At 43.4% G+C, this 18711-nt stretch overlaps 1 protein-coding gene across 2 annotated transcripts in view; it reads right to left on the reverse strand.

Moving 5' to 3' along the window:
- The window catches only part of LOC311016554 (latent-transforming growth factor beta-binding protein 2-like), a 78340-nt gene that overhangs the window by 43002 nt on the left and 16627 nt on the right, over positions 1-18711 (reverse strand). For both annotated transcript variants that reach the window (XM_084014310.1, XM_084014309.1), the window contains exons 4-6: positions 7529-7779; positions 6374-6559; positions 1420-1626 (exon numbers count right to left, since the gene is read on the reverse strand). In XM_084014310.1, coding sequence (XP_083870436.1) covers positions 1420-1626; positions 6374-6559; positions 7529-7779 — 644 coding nt within the window. The remainder of the gene's footprint in view (positions 1-1419; positions 1627-6373; positions 6560-7528; positions 7780-18711) is intronic.

Consider the following 18711-nt stretch of genomic DNA (forward strand, 5'->3'; position numbering starts at 1 on the left):
AGGGTTCTCTGGTTTAAATCAAATCATCTTAATAACCAAAAACAGATTTGTTGAGGGGCTGAGGAGATTTTGCAATGTGTAGAATTAGCTCTCCTCACAGGGAGGAATCATCCATCTCCAAGGAGTGCCAGGGTTTTTTCCCCAGATTTCTATATGAATCATAGTCGTAATGACAGATGGCAGGGAGGGTCCAAGTAGAAGAAATAGGCCTGATCAAGAGCCCTGGATGTGAAACTGGATGTGTATATAAAGTATACAGACAGGAAGGATAATTTTGACATGATACTATAGACATGTCTTTTAATAATACTTTTTTTTAGAAATGGAGGATGGAAGATTTTCAGATTTTAATTTTCTAAGACAAAGTTTCTTCTTATAGATAATGTTAGACAGAGTGAGACGCTGAGCGGGATGCAAGGAGGGAATTCAGGATATCAGGAGAAAAGCAGAGCCAGTCAATCTTTTATCAGTCTCATAACTTCATGATGTGGCCTTGCTCTGTTTCTAATAACCACTTCTGTTTGACAAAAGCAGCATTGTGTGAACAATATGAGGACTTCCACTAGTCATCCAATACTTATCCTGCTCGAAATAGAGTCTGACCTCCACTGCGGGCCAGCAAAGGCGGGGGACTACAGTGGAGAAAATTAAGGAGTAGCCTTGTGTGCATTCAAAAAAGATGAACCCTAAGATGCTGGCCTTACGCTGGAAACCCCCTCACGCAGTAACAAAAATACAGTGGATTTACACATATATAGATATCATAAGTGTAGAGCTATCAGTGGCGAGAGTGCATGGTGCTACAGCTGTCACCATCTCGTCATGGGAATCGATTTTAGGAAAAATTAAGGAACTGTTGTAAGTGCTATCCTATCCTATTTATTTTTTTTTTTTTGTCTGGAAACTTGAATTTGCTTCCCCTGCATATAGTATTTATTTAAAATAGCTCTTGTCTGCTATAAAAGGAAATTAAAAATTTGACAAAAAAAAAAAAAGATGAACCCTAATAATAAGGAGAAGTGGAGCCAATTCCAAAAAATAAAGGCAACCCATTACAACAGCATTTTAAAAAAGTGCAATATGCAGCAATGGCTGCAATCAGAGGAGTACATTATTTGTGGTGGGTTTAACTGACCAATATCAAGCTGTCTTGCTGCTGACCTTTGGAAGAAGGAAGAGCCAGAGAATCCACCATGGAACAAGCTAGCTGTGTTGCATCATCACTTTGTTAACCCTCCATTGTTCAAGTATAAACTTGTCTACAAAAGGGGGAAGGTGTGCAGCCAGTAATAGTCACTCTGGACTTCTTTTCCCCTCTTCAATACATACAATCCCTAATCCTAAGAATGCCAGGGGCTTTTAACAAAAGCAAAAAGATAGTGAGACTTCCCTCCCATTGGCTACAGTGCTGAGGATTACCTTGCTGATTGGACAGTGGTAGAGTGTACATGGAGTGGAAGGGAGATTTTGGTTCCTGGTGGCTGGCATCCTTGTGGCTGGAAGGGGTGGGTCTGGCAGGAGGCGGGACTGGCAGATGACAAAACTTCCCTGTTGAGTTTGACGGACACCAGCACAGGTTCCTGCCGATGCATCGGCCTCCATTAAGACAGGGAATCTGGCAGAAAACTGCAGAGGGGACAAAGATAGAAACACAGTATGAAGATGAGGATTATTAGAAGTGAAAGATTCGTTAGAGTACACAACACAGCAAATTTAATTGCACAGATTTATGCAACCTCAGGCACAAGGATCCTGTAATAAGAAACAGAAGGGGTCCTAATAGGAAGGGCATGTGCTGAGGCTTCATGTGGACAGGCTTTGTTTGCAAACGGCTAGCAAATTTCATGCTGTTCTCTACTTTGCCCCACCAGACACCAGTTTCAAGTTTGTCGTGAGGGCCTCATGCTGCACCTCATTCATTGCCATGTTTTGCCTCACATCAGTAATTACATACTCCTGTGCGTGCTGCTGATGAGTGATGATTTCCCCTGTAATAATTTGAGAAAATAACAACTGCATGGATCATTGCTTGACTGGCAACAGGAAAACAATGGAATTGAATACATTTCCAAAACTATTAAATCTTGGCCAACATTTAAAAGGAGGCAAATGGCTCTTAACAATGTAAGTAAACTGAATCACAAAACATACTCTGCAGTTTGATTTGATCTCTTCATCTATACCATCAACCTGTCATCCAGACCCCATACCAACTAGGCTACTCAAAGAAGTTTTACCCTTAGTTCCTCCTTGTTAGATATGATCAATGTGTCCTTATTAACAGGCTATGTGTCACAATTCTTAAACGTAGCTGTAATAAGACCTCTTCTTAAAAAGCCTATTCTTGAGGAGTTTTATCATATCTTCCTTTTTTCTCTAAGGTCTTTGAGAAAGAAGTCACCAATAACCTGTGTGACTTTCTAAATAACAACCTTAAGGACTTCCAGTCAGGATTTAGATTGCATCATAGCACAGAGACAGCACTGGTGAAAATGACAAAAGCCCTTCTAATTGCTTCCGACAAAGGACTGGTATGTGTACGTCCTACGAGATCTTAGTGCTGCGTTCAACACCATGATATCCTAATATGTAGACTGGAAAATGTAATTGGCATCAAATCAACCACACTTAGATGATTTATGTCCAATGTATCATGGGCATGTAAATGAAAAATCCTGCATTGAAGTTAGTCACGGTGTTCCACAAGGTTCTGTGCTCGGACCAATTCTTTTCAACTTATATATGCTTCCCCTAGGCACTGGCAGTATCATTTGAAGACACTCAACAAACATTCATTGATATGCTGATGATACTAAATTATATGCATCAATCAAGCCAGAAGAAACCAATCAGCTGGTTAAACTCCAAGCATGTATTGACGATATCAAAACCAGGATGAGCTGCAATTTCCTGATGTTAAGCTCAGATAAGACTGATGTTATTGCTTGGACCCAAACTCCTCTGAAAATCATGGTCTTAAGATGAAGCGTCTATTGATGGGATTGCCATTGCCTCAAACACTACCAAAAAACCTCTGAATGATCTTTGATCAGTATCTGTCCTTCAACTAACACATTAAACAAACTACAAGGACAGTCTTCTTTCACCTGCATATCATTGCTAAAATCAGACCCATGTTGTCTCAAAAAGATGCAGAAAAACTAGTCCATGCATTTGTTACCTCAAGTCTGGATTGTTGCAATTCCTTATCAGGCTGTTCCAATAAATCCCTTAAATCTCTCCAGCTGGACCAGAATGCTGCAGCGCGTGTTCTGACTAAAGCTAGAAAAAAAGGATGACTTTTCTCCTGTATTGGCTTCTCTGCACTGGCTCCCTGTAAAATCCTGAATTTAATTTCAAATCCTTCTCCTCACCTACAAAGGTCTTAATGGTCAGGCACCATCATATCTTAAAGAGGTCATTAAACCATACTTTCCTACTAGAGCACTCTCAGCCATCAAGATCCTCTTCTGTGGAACCATCTTCCAGTTTTGGTTTCGGAGGCTTACACCATTTTCATATTTAAATGTAGGTTTAAAACTTTTCTCTTTGACAACACTTGTAGTAAGGGCTGGCTCAGGTTTGCCTTGGACCAGCTCTTAGTTATGCTGCTATAGGCCTAGGCTGCCATGGGATGTATAATGATATACTGAGCCTCTCTCTCTGTATGCATTCCACAGAGTCCTTGTGCTTTCTCGTATTGCAGGTTTCCCTGGATCCTGGTGGAACCTGATCCTGATTTCACCACTGCTGTAGTTCTGTTTGACGCTTACTGCTAGTTTTATTAAAGCGGCGGGATTATTGATTTAAGAAAGTTATTAAAATCTTCATTTCTATTGTTTCTAACTCGACTCCTTCCGGGTATACTCCGGGGACTCTGGCTGTGATTTCTTATCCAGCAGTGTCCGCCGTGATCCCACCCAACACCGCCCGCTACCTGGCCTAATGATGGAAGCACCGTATTATGGCTCTACCTGTGATGCTGCTCAACATTGACTGCTTTTTGGTCTACAGCGGCATGTTGGAGATCGAACCATCTGGAATCTAAAAAGGACTTTGAAAATCACGAGCGTGTTCTAACTTTCGTAAATACAATTGAATTGAATTGATTTATAATTTGCAATTCACCATGAGGAGAGAAAGGGAGAAAAAGCCAGCACTGGACAGATGGTGTTTGACAGTAGTATTTTCACAGCCCTTTCCCTGGCCTTATCTTTTGGCAAATGTAATGGGTGCCAGCCCAGCACCCTACATACCTGTGCCTGTTCCCATTTACAGATTCACTCTGACCTGACTTCCCCTAACTCAAAACATCAAAGACTATCAAATGAAAAAAATCCATCCAACCGTGACAAATAAGAAAAGGACCATTCTGGATGGATGTATGAAGGATGAAAGAGTGAAGCAATGCGCCTTTGTGGCTCATCAGCACCACACGCCACAAATAGAACTACTTCACACGGACAGCTGGACATACGGACGGCCCACCCATATGAGATGAAAGATGACGCTAATGATGGAAAGTGATGTAAGCAGCATACTCCCTGTCTCATTGAGACTGTAACACACGTACAGGATGCAAAAAGGGAACAGAGAGAGGAATGAGGTGGCTGTCACGTAAGCATTAACAACAGTGAGACTGGGGAAGGAAGGACAGAATAAAAATAGAGGAGACTAATGAAAGCGATTAGGAGAGGACAATGTGGACAGAATGGATTGAAAACAGAGAAGAGACAGCAAGGGTGAAGGGGGAGAGAGAGAGGTCCAGTGTTGGTGTCTACACACACAGGAAGGCCTCCTGTGATTAGACATGCTGGCTAAATTAACAGTTCAAGGAGGCAATTAAATACTCTCAATGTGGGATGCAGACCTGCACTGGTCTGTGTCAGGCCAGTCCCAACCCAGAATGGGGCCGTAACTATTCTTAGACAACAACCTACTGTCGACTCTGCGCCCCACGCTCCTTTGCAGCCAATCTGTCCGTCCATTTAACAACCTCTAACAAGCAAAGAGACACACACGTGCGCACACACTTCTCACTCAATAAACAGACTCCTACAATTCTAATATCAGGCTTTAAAGTAAGTGTTGTACACAGAGTGCGTATCAAGGGAGCATGTTATAATTACCCAGCCAGATTTTACTGCACTGTTTAGGGAACATAACAACAGCATGAGATAACAGTTTGCTATCCACTCGACATTCCTCGACGAATGCGCACACCCAAGCAATAACAGGGTGCGAGATTAACTGGAAAGCAATCTCTTTTTAATGCACCCTTTTAACACATGCATTTGCATCACGAGGGGAGATTTCTAGAGAGTGAAAATGGGGCATAAAAATAAACCCGCTGCTAAGGAAGACATGGAGGTGCCAGGAATGTAATCGTGCAGAAGGCCTCTGCCAGGATGCTGAAGTGTTTAGAATATCTACGCCATGTTCTAAAACCCCATTAATGGGCACATAAATCTGCAACATCAACCTGTTTATATATTAATAAGTCAGCTAGGTCCTCCCTAAAGAGCCTAGTGCACTTAAGTGAAGGTTGGTTACATGTTTGTGAGCCTGTTTGAATTCGTCTTTATGTGAGTTGTGACTGGAGAGGGCTTGCGTGTGTGTGTGTGTGGTATTTGCACCCTCTGATCCACAAGCGGTAATTAGTCTGAGCCTTAACTGGACCCTTACAGCTGATGAGAAAACTAAGAAACAACGTGGTTTGACCCTACCCTTGTCACTGACCACCCCTTCCCTTCCCATGGACACTCCTGTGTGAATTTGGAGCAAAGCCCCTCGGATAAATGGAAGGTTTAATGTAATCCCTATAAAATCCTGTTCATGCTGCTACTCTTTCGCTCTTTCTGCCTCTCCCTCTCCTCTTTCAGTCGTTCCTGCTCTCCCAGGGAGCACGTAAAATGGTTAACAGCAGGGCCAACTGCGAGGTGTAAACCGCAAAGAGATGGGGCTAAGTGTTGGGAGCGTGGGACCACCAGCTCCACGTGTGTGTGCGAGGGGGAGATTATCCCCCTATTACAGAGCCTGCTTTTAATCTGGTCTAAACCTATCTCTCCCGCTTTTTCCTCTCTTTCCCTTTGACAGTTTTTTAGCGTAGGTCTCAGCTTTAATCTCCGCCACTCTGCCTTCTCTTTGAGGTTGGTATTCAAAATAGACAGCATGCCACTGGGAACCCATTTTGTCAAGTTCACCCCATAAAAAAGGAATTAAGACAGTAGGATGGAGACACAGGGAATGTGGGTGAGAATCAAAAAGTAAGCATGAGAGACAGTGACAGAGAAGTGAGGAGATGAAGGATGACATGCAGACAAGATATATATAAGGGTTAATGATAATCAGAGGCCCCAGAATTGACACTCACAGAGTCTGAAGCCCTGGTTCTTTGGCTGCTGCTGTTGCTGCTGCTGCTGTGAGTTCTCGCTGTAGACTGTGGTGATGTCTCCCTTCGAACAGCTGTTGTAGCAGTGCCCACCGCTGCAAACCCTGCGGCACAGCATGGGTGTGAAAACGATCTTAATGCGGTCCAAGTTGGAGGTCAGGTTGGCCCCTGGAAAACACACACACACCTGGGTGAGAAGGAGCAGCAGCAGAGACAGGCTAGAGGCGAGCTGCATCCTTCCTCCTTCAACCTCAATGTGACACACTCCCCATCTGGGCAAAGGGAGGTTTATAAGTGTGTGAGGGTGTGTGCTGACGGCTGGGCTGCGGCACGCTGCAGCTGAACCAGTGATGCGCCACAGGCCAGCAAATGGGGGAAAGAATACTATTAGGTATCGGGCTAGCCTCCAAGCCCTTTATCTTTAAGAGAAGGTGTTTTGGATGTGTGTATGTATGAAGGAGACAAAGAGAGCTTGAGTACGAGTTAACATTGTGTAATGTTGGGAAGCAGTTCAACAGCCGTTGCTGTGGTACAGGGCTAAAAAACAAGAGAGGCTTGAAGAGCAGACAGCTGTGTATGCTGGATCAGAGCAAGATGAAGTAGTGAAGGGAAAATACAAAATTAGGAAAGACAAGATCACATTTCTTTTTGTTGTGGGTAGAGGCGCCAGAGTTCAGTGCCTGTCATGTCAGAGAGGTGACAGGGCAGACTCCCAAAGATATCAAAGCATCCACACACCCACTGCCCACACTCCTCTCCGGCAGATTTTGGACCAGCAGAGCACAAACACACACACACACATGCACACGTCCTCACACACTCCGCAGCTTTTATATCAAACGTCTGTGTGTCTGGCGTGATGCAAACCACAGAAAGGGGGTGGGGTGGGTGGACAGTGGGACAAGGGAATGCAGCCTGGGAAGCTGCCATATTTTTTTCTTGAGTCTTATGTTCCGTTCAACTATGACACCATACATGTGTACGTATGTTGCTATCCTCTTAATTGAGCCAGAATTGGTCGTGTTTGTTTTAACCTGGCTAAGGAGATGTGTAGTATGCACGTCGAGTGAGAACAGATCCAATTTGAATGATTTTTCATTTTAGAACTGGTGTAACGGGGATGTTTTTTGTCCTTACCTGATGGTATTAATGCATTGTTGAACTGCCCGTGCGGCTGACTGTCGCCGGCAGGCCTGTGTGTGTTAATGTGCCCGTTGCGATGCCCATTTCGGTGTCCATGCCAGCTCCGGTGCTCACTGCCGTGGCCATTGCCGTTGGGTAGAGCGTTGGAGATTATAGGCCCAGAGGATGATGGATAACGCTTCACAGTGCGGGAGGTCCCAGTCTGCTGCGGTGAGGAGTCAGGGGGTCCCCGTCTCACTTGGGTCCTGTCACATCATCACAAGACCATAAACACATGACCTCAGACAAACGCTTATATCCCGCACATATATACACTCACAAAGAAACACCCACCAGCAACGTATGTGCATCACCGTGAAATCCATTTAAACGTGGCCGGTGTGTGCAACAGAAAATAATATTCCTGTGAGACAAATATGCTGTCTTAGGTCATAGCTTTGCCTAATTGATTTTATAGATGAGACACAACAATTTGGAAATAATTTTTGTTTTAATCTAATTAATGCCATATCATTCTTTAAGCACATAGGGTTTCTCAACTAACATCTGCTGTAAGTCATGGAGCCTTCACTCTCACTAATTAATGAAAAGGTTCTGTTTGAAATTAAAGATGTTTCGCAAGAGAAGAATTTTCCTCACTTAAGAAAACATGAAGGATCAGGCAACCAAAGGGAATAAGACTCACGGATCCCAGTTTGTGTGTGTGTGTGTGTGGGGCTTGTCTCTTTGCCTCAGAGAAAAGTGTGTGATTGAACACATTAGATCTTTCCAGCAGGACTAGAAAACCTTTCCATCACCTATTGTGTCTGCTTGACTAGATTATGAACTCCCTGTTCTGTCTGACTATGGCCAACCAGGGAGCAACATCCTGTGTGTTGCACCAGGCTGGAGGAAGTATTATAACTAGGGTCGAAGAACAAAGCTTGTCAAGGTCCGCATTTTTCTTTTTTTTTTTTAACCGGTGAGCATTTGATTTGGGTCAATTACTGAGCCTGTGTTGCGCGACCTGGAAGCTGAGCTCATGTGAGCGACCTGGGGGAGGCGCGTGCCTCTCAGACAGACAGGCCGATGGGCCTACCTTGGCTCCGGGGGTGTAAGAAAGCTGTGGGAGTGCTGGGACTCAGCCCTGAAAAAAGAACATCTGGATCCCACTGATCTGACCAGACAGAGCAAGACAAAGATGAACCATGTCGGGTAGATCAGAAGAACAGTTCTCCAGAGCAAACCTGTGGGCCCGTAAGATAATTGATGCTGTAATCAAACCCTAAATGAGGATATAAACCAATCATTAACATTTATTACATGTGGTTTTCAGCCACACACCACGTATTTACACACTGGATCAGCTCTGTCGACCAGACGCACAACGATAATCAGGCAAATAAACATGCGTGAACACACAAAAATGCGCGTGCGCGCACACACACACACTCTCTCTCTCACACACACACACACACACACACACACACACACACACACACACACAGTGTTCCAGCTGTGCTAGATGTAGCACAAGCCTATACATGTCTCTTTATTCACAAACCACATTCCAGCTGCCAGGGGTTCAGGAGAATAAATGAAAAGGGGAAATGGGAGACAAACATTTGATAATGGTCTCTCACGTCATCTTTTCGAAAGACAACAGGCAGCACCTATAGCCGACAGCTGCTGACCCAGATCCTGGATCTCCTGGGCGGGTCCCGCCGGATAGGAAGTGACACGGGGAAATAAGTAGTGCTGGTGTCAAGGTAAGGGTTTACAGGAGGTGGCTAACCCAGCTACACCGTCCACTCCAGGTTATGATTGGGTTTTTCCACCGCTAACAGTGACACCTGGCCCGCAAGCATCCTGCCTCACTTCCTAGGCTTAACCAGATGGCCTCTTTCTATCTCTCTCACTTTCAACGGCAAAGTGACTTCCTCCCATCATGAGCTCACCGCTGCCCTCTCTGCCTGCAGATCAGGGGGTGGCGGGGGCAAGCACGACTCACTCTGCATGTTTGATGTCATCATTAAGAACTTCAAGGCCTCAGTGATCCAAGCAGGAACCATTCCCCCGCCTTGTTCTGGGTGACTTGAAAGCAGTTTTGAAGACCGTTGCCAAGATTACACGGAACGTGGTTTGAACAGACAGATGGGGAAAAGGTTTTGGGTATCAAATGATGACCATGCAGTTTTAATTAAATCAGTGATGGTGCTGATAAGAGAGCTGCTGATTGAGCATATTGTATAAAACAGAATTGAGGCATATAAAACATAATTGACCAAATGCATTGGATATATAAAATGTGTCAATCTTCAAATCTAACAAAATAAATTGAATAACTTGAAATATTCCTTTAATTAAATACATTAGCAATGGCCACAAAAAAAGCCTTATGGACACATTTTAAAATGATGAGGCCAAATCATTTAGACATTTTGATTACAGTAAGGGAGGGAGGGAGATGGACTCACTTACATACAATGTAATATTCAAAGAAAACCAATCAATTCGTATACACGTATAAGTCTCAGTCCAAACACTTGATCAAAGTGTTTATATCTGTTAGCAACAGAGGCTTCCAACTAAGACATAAAGCCATTGGCACTGTCCATTTCCACTCATCAGCACTCATTTCAGATGTACGGAGAGCAATTACAACCAAACCTCATCAAATTTGAGGAAATTACAAATCACAGCGATGGCCAAGAGTCTACACTGTGCACGAAACAACTGTAAAGCTTCAAATGAGCTGCAAAAGTATCACTTGGCACTCCGTTTGCTAAATATTTTTGAACTCATCGCGGCAATGGGACGTGAATATTAGCTCTCATGAAGGCACGACAAGCAGCACGAATAGCAGTTCCAGCTGCACCTCTTGACCCAGATGAGCTGGAGAGGAGGCAGGTTGGAGCACAAACAGCACACAGTCAAGCCAGGACCAAGAACTGGAGGACAGTCAAAAAGAATGCAAACCCTCTGATGTCTGGTTGCCGTATATGAAACCCGATAAATTACACTGCCAAGCAAAATGCTAGGTGTACTTTGAAGTTCCGATGAGGGAGTATGTGTGGAGGGGTGTTATATGGAGAAATTCAGTTAGGTGGCTTTGTTTAAGTGCCAGGAAAGCCCAGTGGCGGGGGCTTGGAAAACACCACTTCCCATCGGCCCAGTGGTGTCTGTGTTGTTTCTGTGAGTTGCCCACTGGAAAACAGGAGCCTCTTAAAAAGACAGGGGGGTATTGCATTTATCTGATGATCCTGTACACCTAAAACATTCACACACACACACACACATGCAGTGACCCAGATCCTAAGCAATTGTTTACATCTTAAACCATCTCCGTAGCCCACTCTGCATGACGAGGCCAGAACACTGTTTATGTAAAGCACTGCACAGTAACGTATGGGCCACAGCTGATTCATTCACTAACAGTTCCCGAGGTGTTTTCATTAACTTCTCTCTCTGTAAATCTCTATGAATTAAAGCAAATTTGTCAGTTCCAACTATAATACGTTTCAGACCGAAAGACTCATTTTTCTGGGTTTAGGAGGCCAAGCAGATTGGAAAGGATTGTGATATTAAATATTTTTTTCACTGGCCCTCTCAGCACTTGAAGCTCAGCACAGGTCTACCTTGGCAAAGCTCATTTTTCATTTTGATTTGTTTGAAAATACCAAAGTCCGAACCCACATCTAATTGCTTGGATTGCTGGCTTATGGCAGCTAATGCAGAAAATAGATTGATATGAAGAGCTCGTCTGGTTGTCGGATGGAGCCATTTGGCTTTGTGCAGACTGTCTAAACAAGACAGTCTGACGGCAGGCAGAGGTGTCTGGCATGAGTGTCCCGGTTTTCGGTCACACCGCACAACCCGATAGCTTCCAGCCTTGTCACTTTGTCCTGTCTCAGTTCTCTAAGAGTTGGACTGGACATGACCTTCAGAGTGACGAGTGGCAAACCTCTGGAACCATCAGTAGTTTTACGACCAATCAACACAAGAGTCGACGTATCCTGCTGAGGAAAATCCAGTCATTACTCTTTTTATTTAAACAAAATGTTTAATGGTTCCATTTTCCTCCTTCCAAAGTGGAGCGTCAGCCAAAAAAACTACACATAATTAGGGCAATTTGGCTACTTGGTAAATGGGAAGGCAAATGACAGTTTACACACATTCGTCTCATTCAGAGAAAGCATTAAAAGCTGTTGTTCAGTTCAGAGTTTGTGTTTGGACAAGCAGATCATCAGTCTAACTGGAGGGAATGGCAGAGATTGAAGAAAATGATGCAAACAGCAGCAAAAACAATGAAAAGGTTGTACTGCTCACTGCAAACACTGTTGGCAACAAAGGAAGAGGAGATTTATGAGTGTATATGCAACATGCACTACTTTTGCATTTAAAGAGGGAGCTATGCAGAGCACTGTGAGGAGGACAAACTGTTTTTGGATGCAATAAAGCACCCTGGCCTCATTCCTGTTCCTTTTTTTAGTGTTCTCTATCGAGTGGCAAAGCGACAGTTAAGAGATTAAGAATAACCACGCAGCCCAAAAACCTTCCCAAAAATACAATCTTTTTCAGAAGGGGCACTATTAAACTGAGAAACACTTTGTGCTGGACAGAGATAATGCATTTTCTGCTCATGATTCTCAAGTTGAGACTGTCAAAGAGAGACGTTTTTCACTATAAAGCTCGACAACAGATGGTGCTCCACATTTCACAGACTAAAGCTCGCAGACAAGGAAGGAGAGTGCAAACTGTTGAAACTAGTCCCAGGAGGTGTTATTCAAGAACATTAGCAAAGATATACACACTTTACTCTCGTTCATGTTTTGCTATGCAAAGCCCAATAGTGTTATGAGTCTCTGTGACGTCCAAGACATTAACTATGATGTAGCTTGGAAAAGAGAAAACATTCCAGATTATCTGCAAAGATATTATCACAGGTTGACTAGGAGGATTCCTGTTCCAAGTATGACTGGCTTGCTTAAGAATTTGGTTGGGCAAAACGTCAGCTTTTATATCTGATATTTGATAAGAAATAAATTACTAATTGAATATTTTAAGTCTATTTTGTTCTTACTTTGAGAGCAAAGGGTTGTTTTCCCACGTCTGATCCAGCCGTCAGGGCCCACAGGCAAAGTTTAATTCAGAAGTTGGTCTGTCTTAACAACCTTGGTGTATTTTAGGAGGTGAAAGAAGTCTCTGCTGGCTGAGAAAGAATTAATCATGCACCCAGTCTGTGCACCAAGCCATGTGTACCAGCAGTGGTCAAACCCCACTGTGGTCACAATTTCATTCCTCAGGCTTTATGCAGAACGCCCTCATCCATTCATCATGCGCCACTGAGGTCCCTGTGTTTCTTTCAATAAAATCCTGAGGTTTGAACCGCTTAGCATGCACCAATAAATATAATATCCAACCCCAAGGGCATTTTCATTATGCTGTTGTTGTATGCTCCTCATAGCAACAAGGGTCATGCAATGGCATGGTGGTGAAGTTTGTTGTTTGTTGGAAATTCAGAAATAACTCGACACCAGCCTCTCTCGTATTAAAGTCACCCTAAATGACTGCTTTTTGTGAGTGTTTAATCTCTGGTAGTAAATGTTTTAACCTCCACTGGCTACTCTCACAACTTGTTAAGCGAGATTATCATAAAGCTTGCACGTCAACGTCACAACACATTGTTAAAACTCGCTGAAAAACTCAATGTTGTTTTAAAGGAATAGTTTGACATTTCTCACTAATTATATTTCTTGCAGAATTAGCAGTTTTCCCAAAATGCTTTAAGGAGGGCATAAGGAGAAAAAGGAGACTTAAATATCTACTGGGACACTAGATTAACTCAAACCAAACTATGATCACACATAAGAGAGGGAGAGGTTCAATAGCAACAATGACTAAGGGAAATCAAAAAGAAAAAGACAAAAAACAGCATAATTTATTCTTGGATATGTGAATAATGAATGCACAGTGAACAGTCACCATAAACGAAAAACACAAGATGATGACATTTTGACTGAATGCCCCATGGAAATGTAATTTAACATTGCCAGTTCCAATGCATCCCATCCTATGAACTCAGAATAAAACACAACACCTAGTCACAGTAACATGTGCATTGCTTTAACGATAAACTTCTTTCTCCCGAAACAAGGACATGTTCTTCTCATATACGTGGCTGCACAAAGCAAAACATCAGTGAGCAATTAAGGCCCAGTCTCTCTTTGATAACATCTCTACTAATTATGAGTTAGATAATTGTGGGTCCTGGCAGAATATTTCTCCTTGTGAAAATCTGGGTGTGTCTGAGGGCTTATCGCACCAGCCACTGAGGCTGGATTAAATCATGTTCTCTCTGTCTGGACAGCCTTCCAGGAATCCTGCTAGTAGCAGCCAGATCCTGGGTGAAGTGAATTACAGTGGGGTTGGACTGATTCAGAAAGCTTTTTTTTTCTCTCCTGAGGGGATGAGGCTTATTATTCGAGCAACAACTGGGCCTCGAGCAGATTTGAAAGCAGCAAAGACTCTTGAGAAATTAGAAGAAAAGACTATTATTTGGATCAGCCAAAAGTGCTACACGGGCAGATGAAGAGGTCATGTTCCACTTAATTGTATAGGTATAACTTCCCTTACTGCCTGCATGAAAATAGATTTTCTGTAAATCCGACCTCAATGAGGTTTTCTGACACTACATGATCAAAACCTGCCGTCTACTCAATCACAGGCCACAAGCTGTGAAATGACCAGTTTCCTTTTCATCTCCAGGGGGCCAAGCAGCACTGCCAACCTGTCTGTTTTCACCTCAACTTTTATAATGTGGGGTTTTCAAGCTCTAAGAAATCAAGAAAGGCCTGATTCTGGAGGCAAAGCAGTGTGGTTGCTGTTGTTCAGTGGCCAGAATCAAAATGCCAGAGGACATGGTGAGCTTGAGACGCTATTCAATACTCTCCAGTTTGTTATAGTTGCTCTGATCATTCGCTTAGTAAAATGCCACAAGACAGGTCAGCAGGAAGAGCCATTAGAAAGTACAGACTGAGGCTATGTCTGTATGTTGATCAGTGTCATATGTCAGGAGCCTCTGACAAAAGAGGCTTTCCGATAATAGATGATTGAGGGAATGTTTGAACTGGTCTATAACAGTGGTTTGAAAAGCAATAAAAACTTACTAGAGGTTCACACAAGGGAAAAATGCAGACACAAAGAAGGCCAACGCAAAGTGGACTTTTGACAACTGTATATGATAGAAGAAATTCATGTGTGTGGGTTGTGTATGTTTGCCCCTATTGGAGGTCTCCTCCACCGCTTATCCCACAGGAACCCTACATCCTGACATCTGACTGGATTAAGTGGTTCCATGCACGAGCATACTGCTTGCTTATTCATGCTTTCAACACTGCGCCCCAAATCTGGGAGAAGAGCCTGATTGATGCTCCCTCCATTTGCCTCAGCTCCGGAGCTGGAGGCTGGAGTGCATTCTGGGATAGACGCCCCTCTTGCTCTGACTGCCATAGAGTATTTGTCCCTCCGACAGCTGCATCTGCACAGGCCTGCCTGATGAGAAGGATTTGGCCGTGGACGCCGAGCCCGCTGGCACTGCGGCCCAGAGACCGTGTTTCGGATGGGGCTTTGGAGAGTTGGGATGGAGGGAGTGAAAGACATATCTGTCTCACGCTGAGTTCTCTATGGTCCTTTGTTCCCTCTGGCCTAGCAGGAAGCCAAACACTCATGGGACTCGTTTGGCTCTGTTTGTTGAAAAGAAACACACCAACTCTTCCTGGCCTGGCTTGGTCAACATCATTGTGTTAACCTCGCTAACATTCAAAAATCTACCGTACATTTAGAAACATATGCTAAATCAATCATGGTTAATTTACTACCAACATATGTTGTGCGGAATCCAATATTTTCTCACCTTTTGTAGAATGTGGAGAGTTCACCTGAGGACAGGGTGGCCTCCACAGCTGAGGCTGCACTTTGTCGACCCACAGTAGCAGAGAGCTACATACTATTCCCCCCCCAACACCACAAAACCATGGCCAAGGATGTCAGCACTACTCTGGAAAGCCCTATCCCAATCATATCACAAGTGAAAGTACACCAGGGACCAGGGGTCCGAGTGAAGGGATGGTTTTTTCGCACCAGTATGCAACACGCCTGTAACCCACAAGCAGAAAGCCTGTTGACCTAACCATATTCAAGTTCATTGCAAGTCTAGCCATGCAGGGATACAAATCACAGTTTGAGACACACTGTCATATGCCTGGCTTAAAGCGAGATAGAGTCCTATTCAAGAGAGTGCAGCTCATACAACCTGTGGGAATTACCCTGGACTTTAACCTCCTTCTCTACTTCAGCCCTCCTCCCCATCTGCAGGCCTCCTCTGTTTTGGCAGCGGACAAGAAGGGACACAAGAGGATGATTCTGGACACGTCTTCTTTGAGTAGCAAAGCAGATCAGGTGGTACAGTAGGAAAACTTTCCCAGGCGGAAGGTTTAGATATATATTGAAGAATTACGAACATACAAATCTGAACAAAGTTGAAAGCATCAAGGGTATTGAGAGATGGAAAGCTACTGTGGGATTTGTGCTTCTCTTTTAATTTATTATCCTCTCAAGTGAGTTATGAGAATATCGTTGAGCGTATTTCCACTCCCGACTTTTATCGTTTATGATCCTATTTTATTCAAGCTCTGTTACAGTTGATAATCATTGCTATCAAGAACATTGGTGATGACAATACAATACTACTGTACAGGTGCAGAGGTCACCTAAAAGATTTTGACAGTGGCTCCCGTCAGTGCTGGTGGTGTGGTTTGTCTGGAGTGGGAGTGAAAGCAACCAGTGATCCATAATTAACATGGAGAACTTCCACTATGACCACAGTTTCCTCTGAGAAATGTCTGTGTGGCTATGTGCAAAGCTTTGAGTCAACAAGCCACATAACCACCGGCCCAAATGGTCACCAGGCAAACAGTGAGCATATACGCAGTTACACAGTTAATGCAGAGAATGCCAAATGCATCAGCGTTTAATGTCACTGAGTGTTTTTGTTTTTCTTCAACATGTAAATATACTGGGTGTGACCAAATCATGATTACTCAATATCATTACTGTTTCCAGTTGTGACATCACACTTAGGCACGGATAGATTGACTTGCGTAAATTTGTGCGGAATGCCACTTTTGTGCTTTAACAGAACTTAAATAACACAACTAGAAAATGTAATTTTCTTCATAATTCATCATAATTCATATTAAATCTATTGTGTGTTCTATATGCAGTGTCACTGCACAGCTTTGTTATCCAGGTAGCCGCTGTCTCTGTTGCATAACAGAGAGTAATGACCTTTGGAGGGACGACCGGCTTACTGCACACACATCCTGCTCTGCCCTGCTTTGTTTCCTGCAGAGGACTGATGTCAGAGTGGGGACAGGGGGGTGTGAACACGAGAAGGATGACTTATAGGAGGTGCTGAATACGTCCTCTGTGCGTTATCATTGTTCCAGCTTAGCCAGGAGTATTCACCCCTGGCCCTGACCTTCCTACGAGGAGCTGACAGACTAGCTGTGATCTAAGGGATCTCTTGCTGACAGGGACAGGCCTTTCACTACTGCTGAGCACAGCGCTCACAGGAAATGCTGGTTTACAGTAAAACGCATTTGGTCAGCGGAGGAAACGGATATTTGATTTCCAGCTGCATATAGGATGTAGGATATATACGGATGTACCCAATTTTAATTCCACAGTTTTAATCCTACAGAACAGGCAGTTGGGACATTTGGGACACAGTAAAAATGGTGGAAGGAGAGGTGGAGGATTGGAGACAGTAACACAAGATGAGGTAACTAGTTGTCTTCCAATGTCCCAGAATCCCACTGAACAGAAGGATCCTCATATGTTTTGTCCATTCCAACAAGACTTTTATTCTAGGCTCAGTCTTAAGTGTGCTGGATCCATTCAGCAGGACTATTCAGGAAACAGCTTATTCTCTAAAATAACATTTCAGGAGGCAGCTGTGCTCGTACAGGACTGACAACATGGCAAGCACCATTGATTTGTCATGAAAATGGCATTGTAGTCCGTCTGAACAAACCTAAAGTTTTGTCTTATTTTAGAATGTTTGGACAGCAAAAAAAAAAATACACGTAATGTGATATTTGCGAATTGGATTTAAAACCAAATTGGCGTGATTCAAATTGGATTACTACTTATTCATATGTGTCTGACACACCTCTCACTGTATGGCGAAGCCCACCATGACTGTGGCATGGAATATCACAATGTATACCAGTGTCCCTTCGTTACCACAGCAGCCCACACAGATAGATTAGTGATGTCTGGACACACAGATCTGATCTGATCACTTGGAAATGATGGTGCAGAAGTCCGTCTTAAAGATGTGATTCCACATTTTTCCACAAGTTGGAAAAGTGCAACAAAGCAGGGGATTGTAAAATGATGCACGAGAGTATAGCTGAACTAAATGATCTCTGTAAAGGCTTTTTAAAAGGTTTAAAACCCTACTGAAAACGCCATGCCAAAGGAAGAGAGCTACTTCAATCAAATGTTTACAAATGCCTTTTGCTGGTAGCCATGGATTCAACAGGAAAATGTTGAAATACTCTTTATTTGGTTATTAAGTGAATGGTTTGGTATAAACACTTACCATCGAACGGAGCAACCAGACCACAAAACCTCTTTTGGTTGCTCAATACCTCATTTAAAAAGCATGTGTCTAGTCACACAAGATTGAAGTGTATTGAAGTGCCAGCTGAAAATTGAGTTACGCATTCAGTTAAGCATCATCTTCGCTGAGATGTTGACAAACCTCTTAAAATCAACTGTCTGTGCACGCAGTGGGATTCCATAGCTGTGAACCACAGCTGACCGGACAGTGAACAAGCATATTTGATTTTAGACTATATCCAGATCACGTTACCTTGCTCAGCTGAACAGATTACTTTCTCTCCCTATAATTGATGTTTTCTCTTATCATCATTGTTTTTGATCCCTCCCTCCTTGTCTGTCTCATTCCTTCCCCACACTTTGTCTTGGTCTTGGCGCCACTTGACAGGCTAGGTCAGAAACAGGGTGCTGCTGACAAAACAAGCCAAGTCCACTCCAAGAAAGACATATATAGTCCCTCACACCTTCTCTAATAGGGGAAAAGGACACTGGCTGGGTTCTGTATGGGT

Source organism: Eutrigla gurnardus (assembly GCF_963514095.1).
Source record: "Eutrigla gurnardus genome assembly, chromosome: 7".
NCBI lineage: Eukaryota > Metazoa > Chordata > Actinopteri > Perciformes > Triglidae > Eutrigla > Eutrigla gurnardus.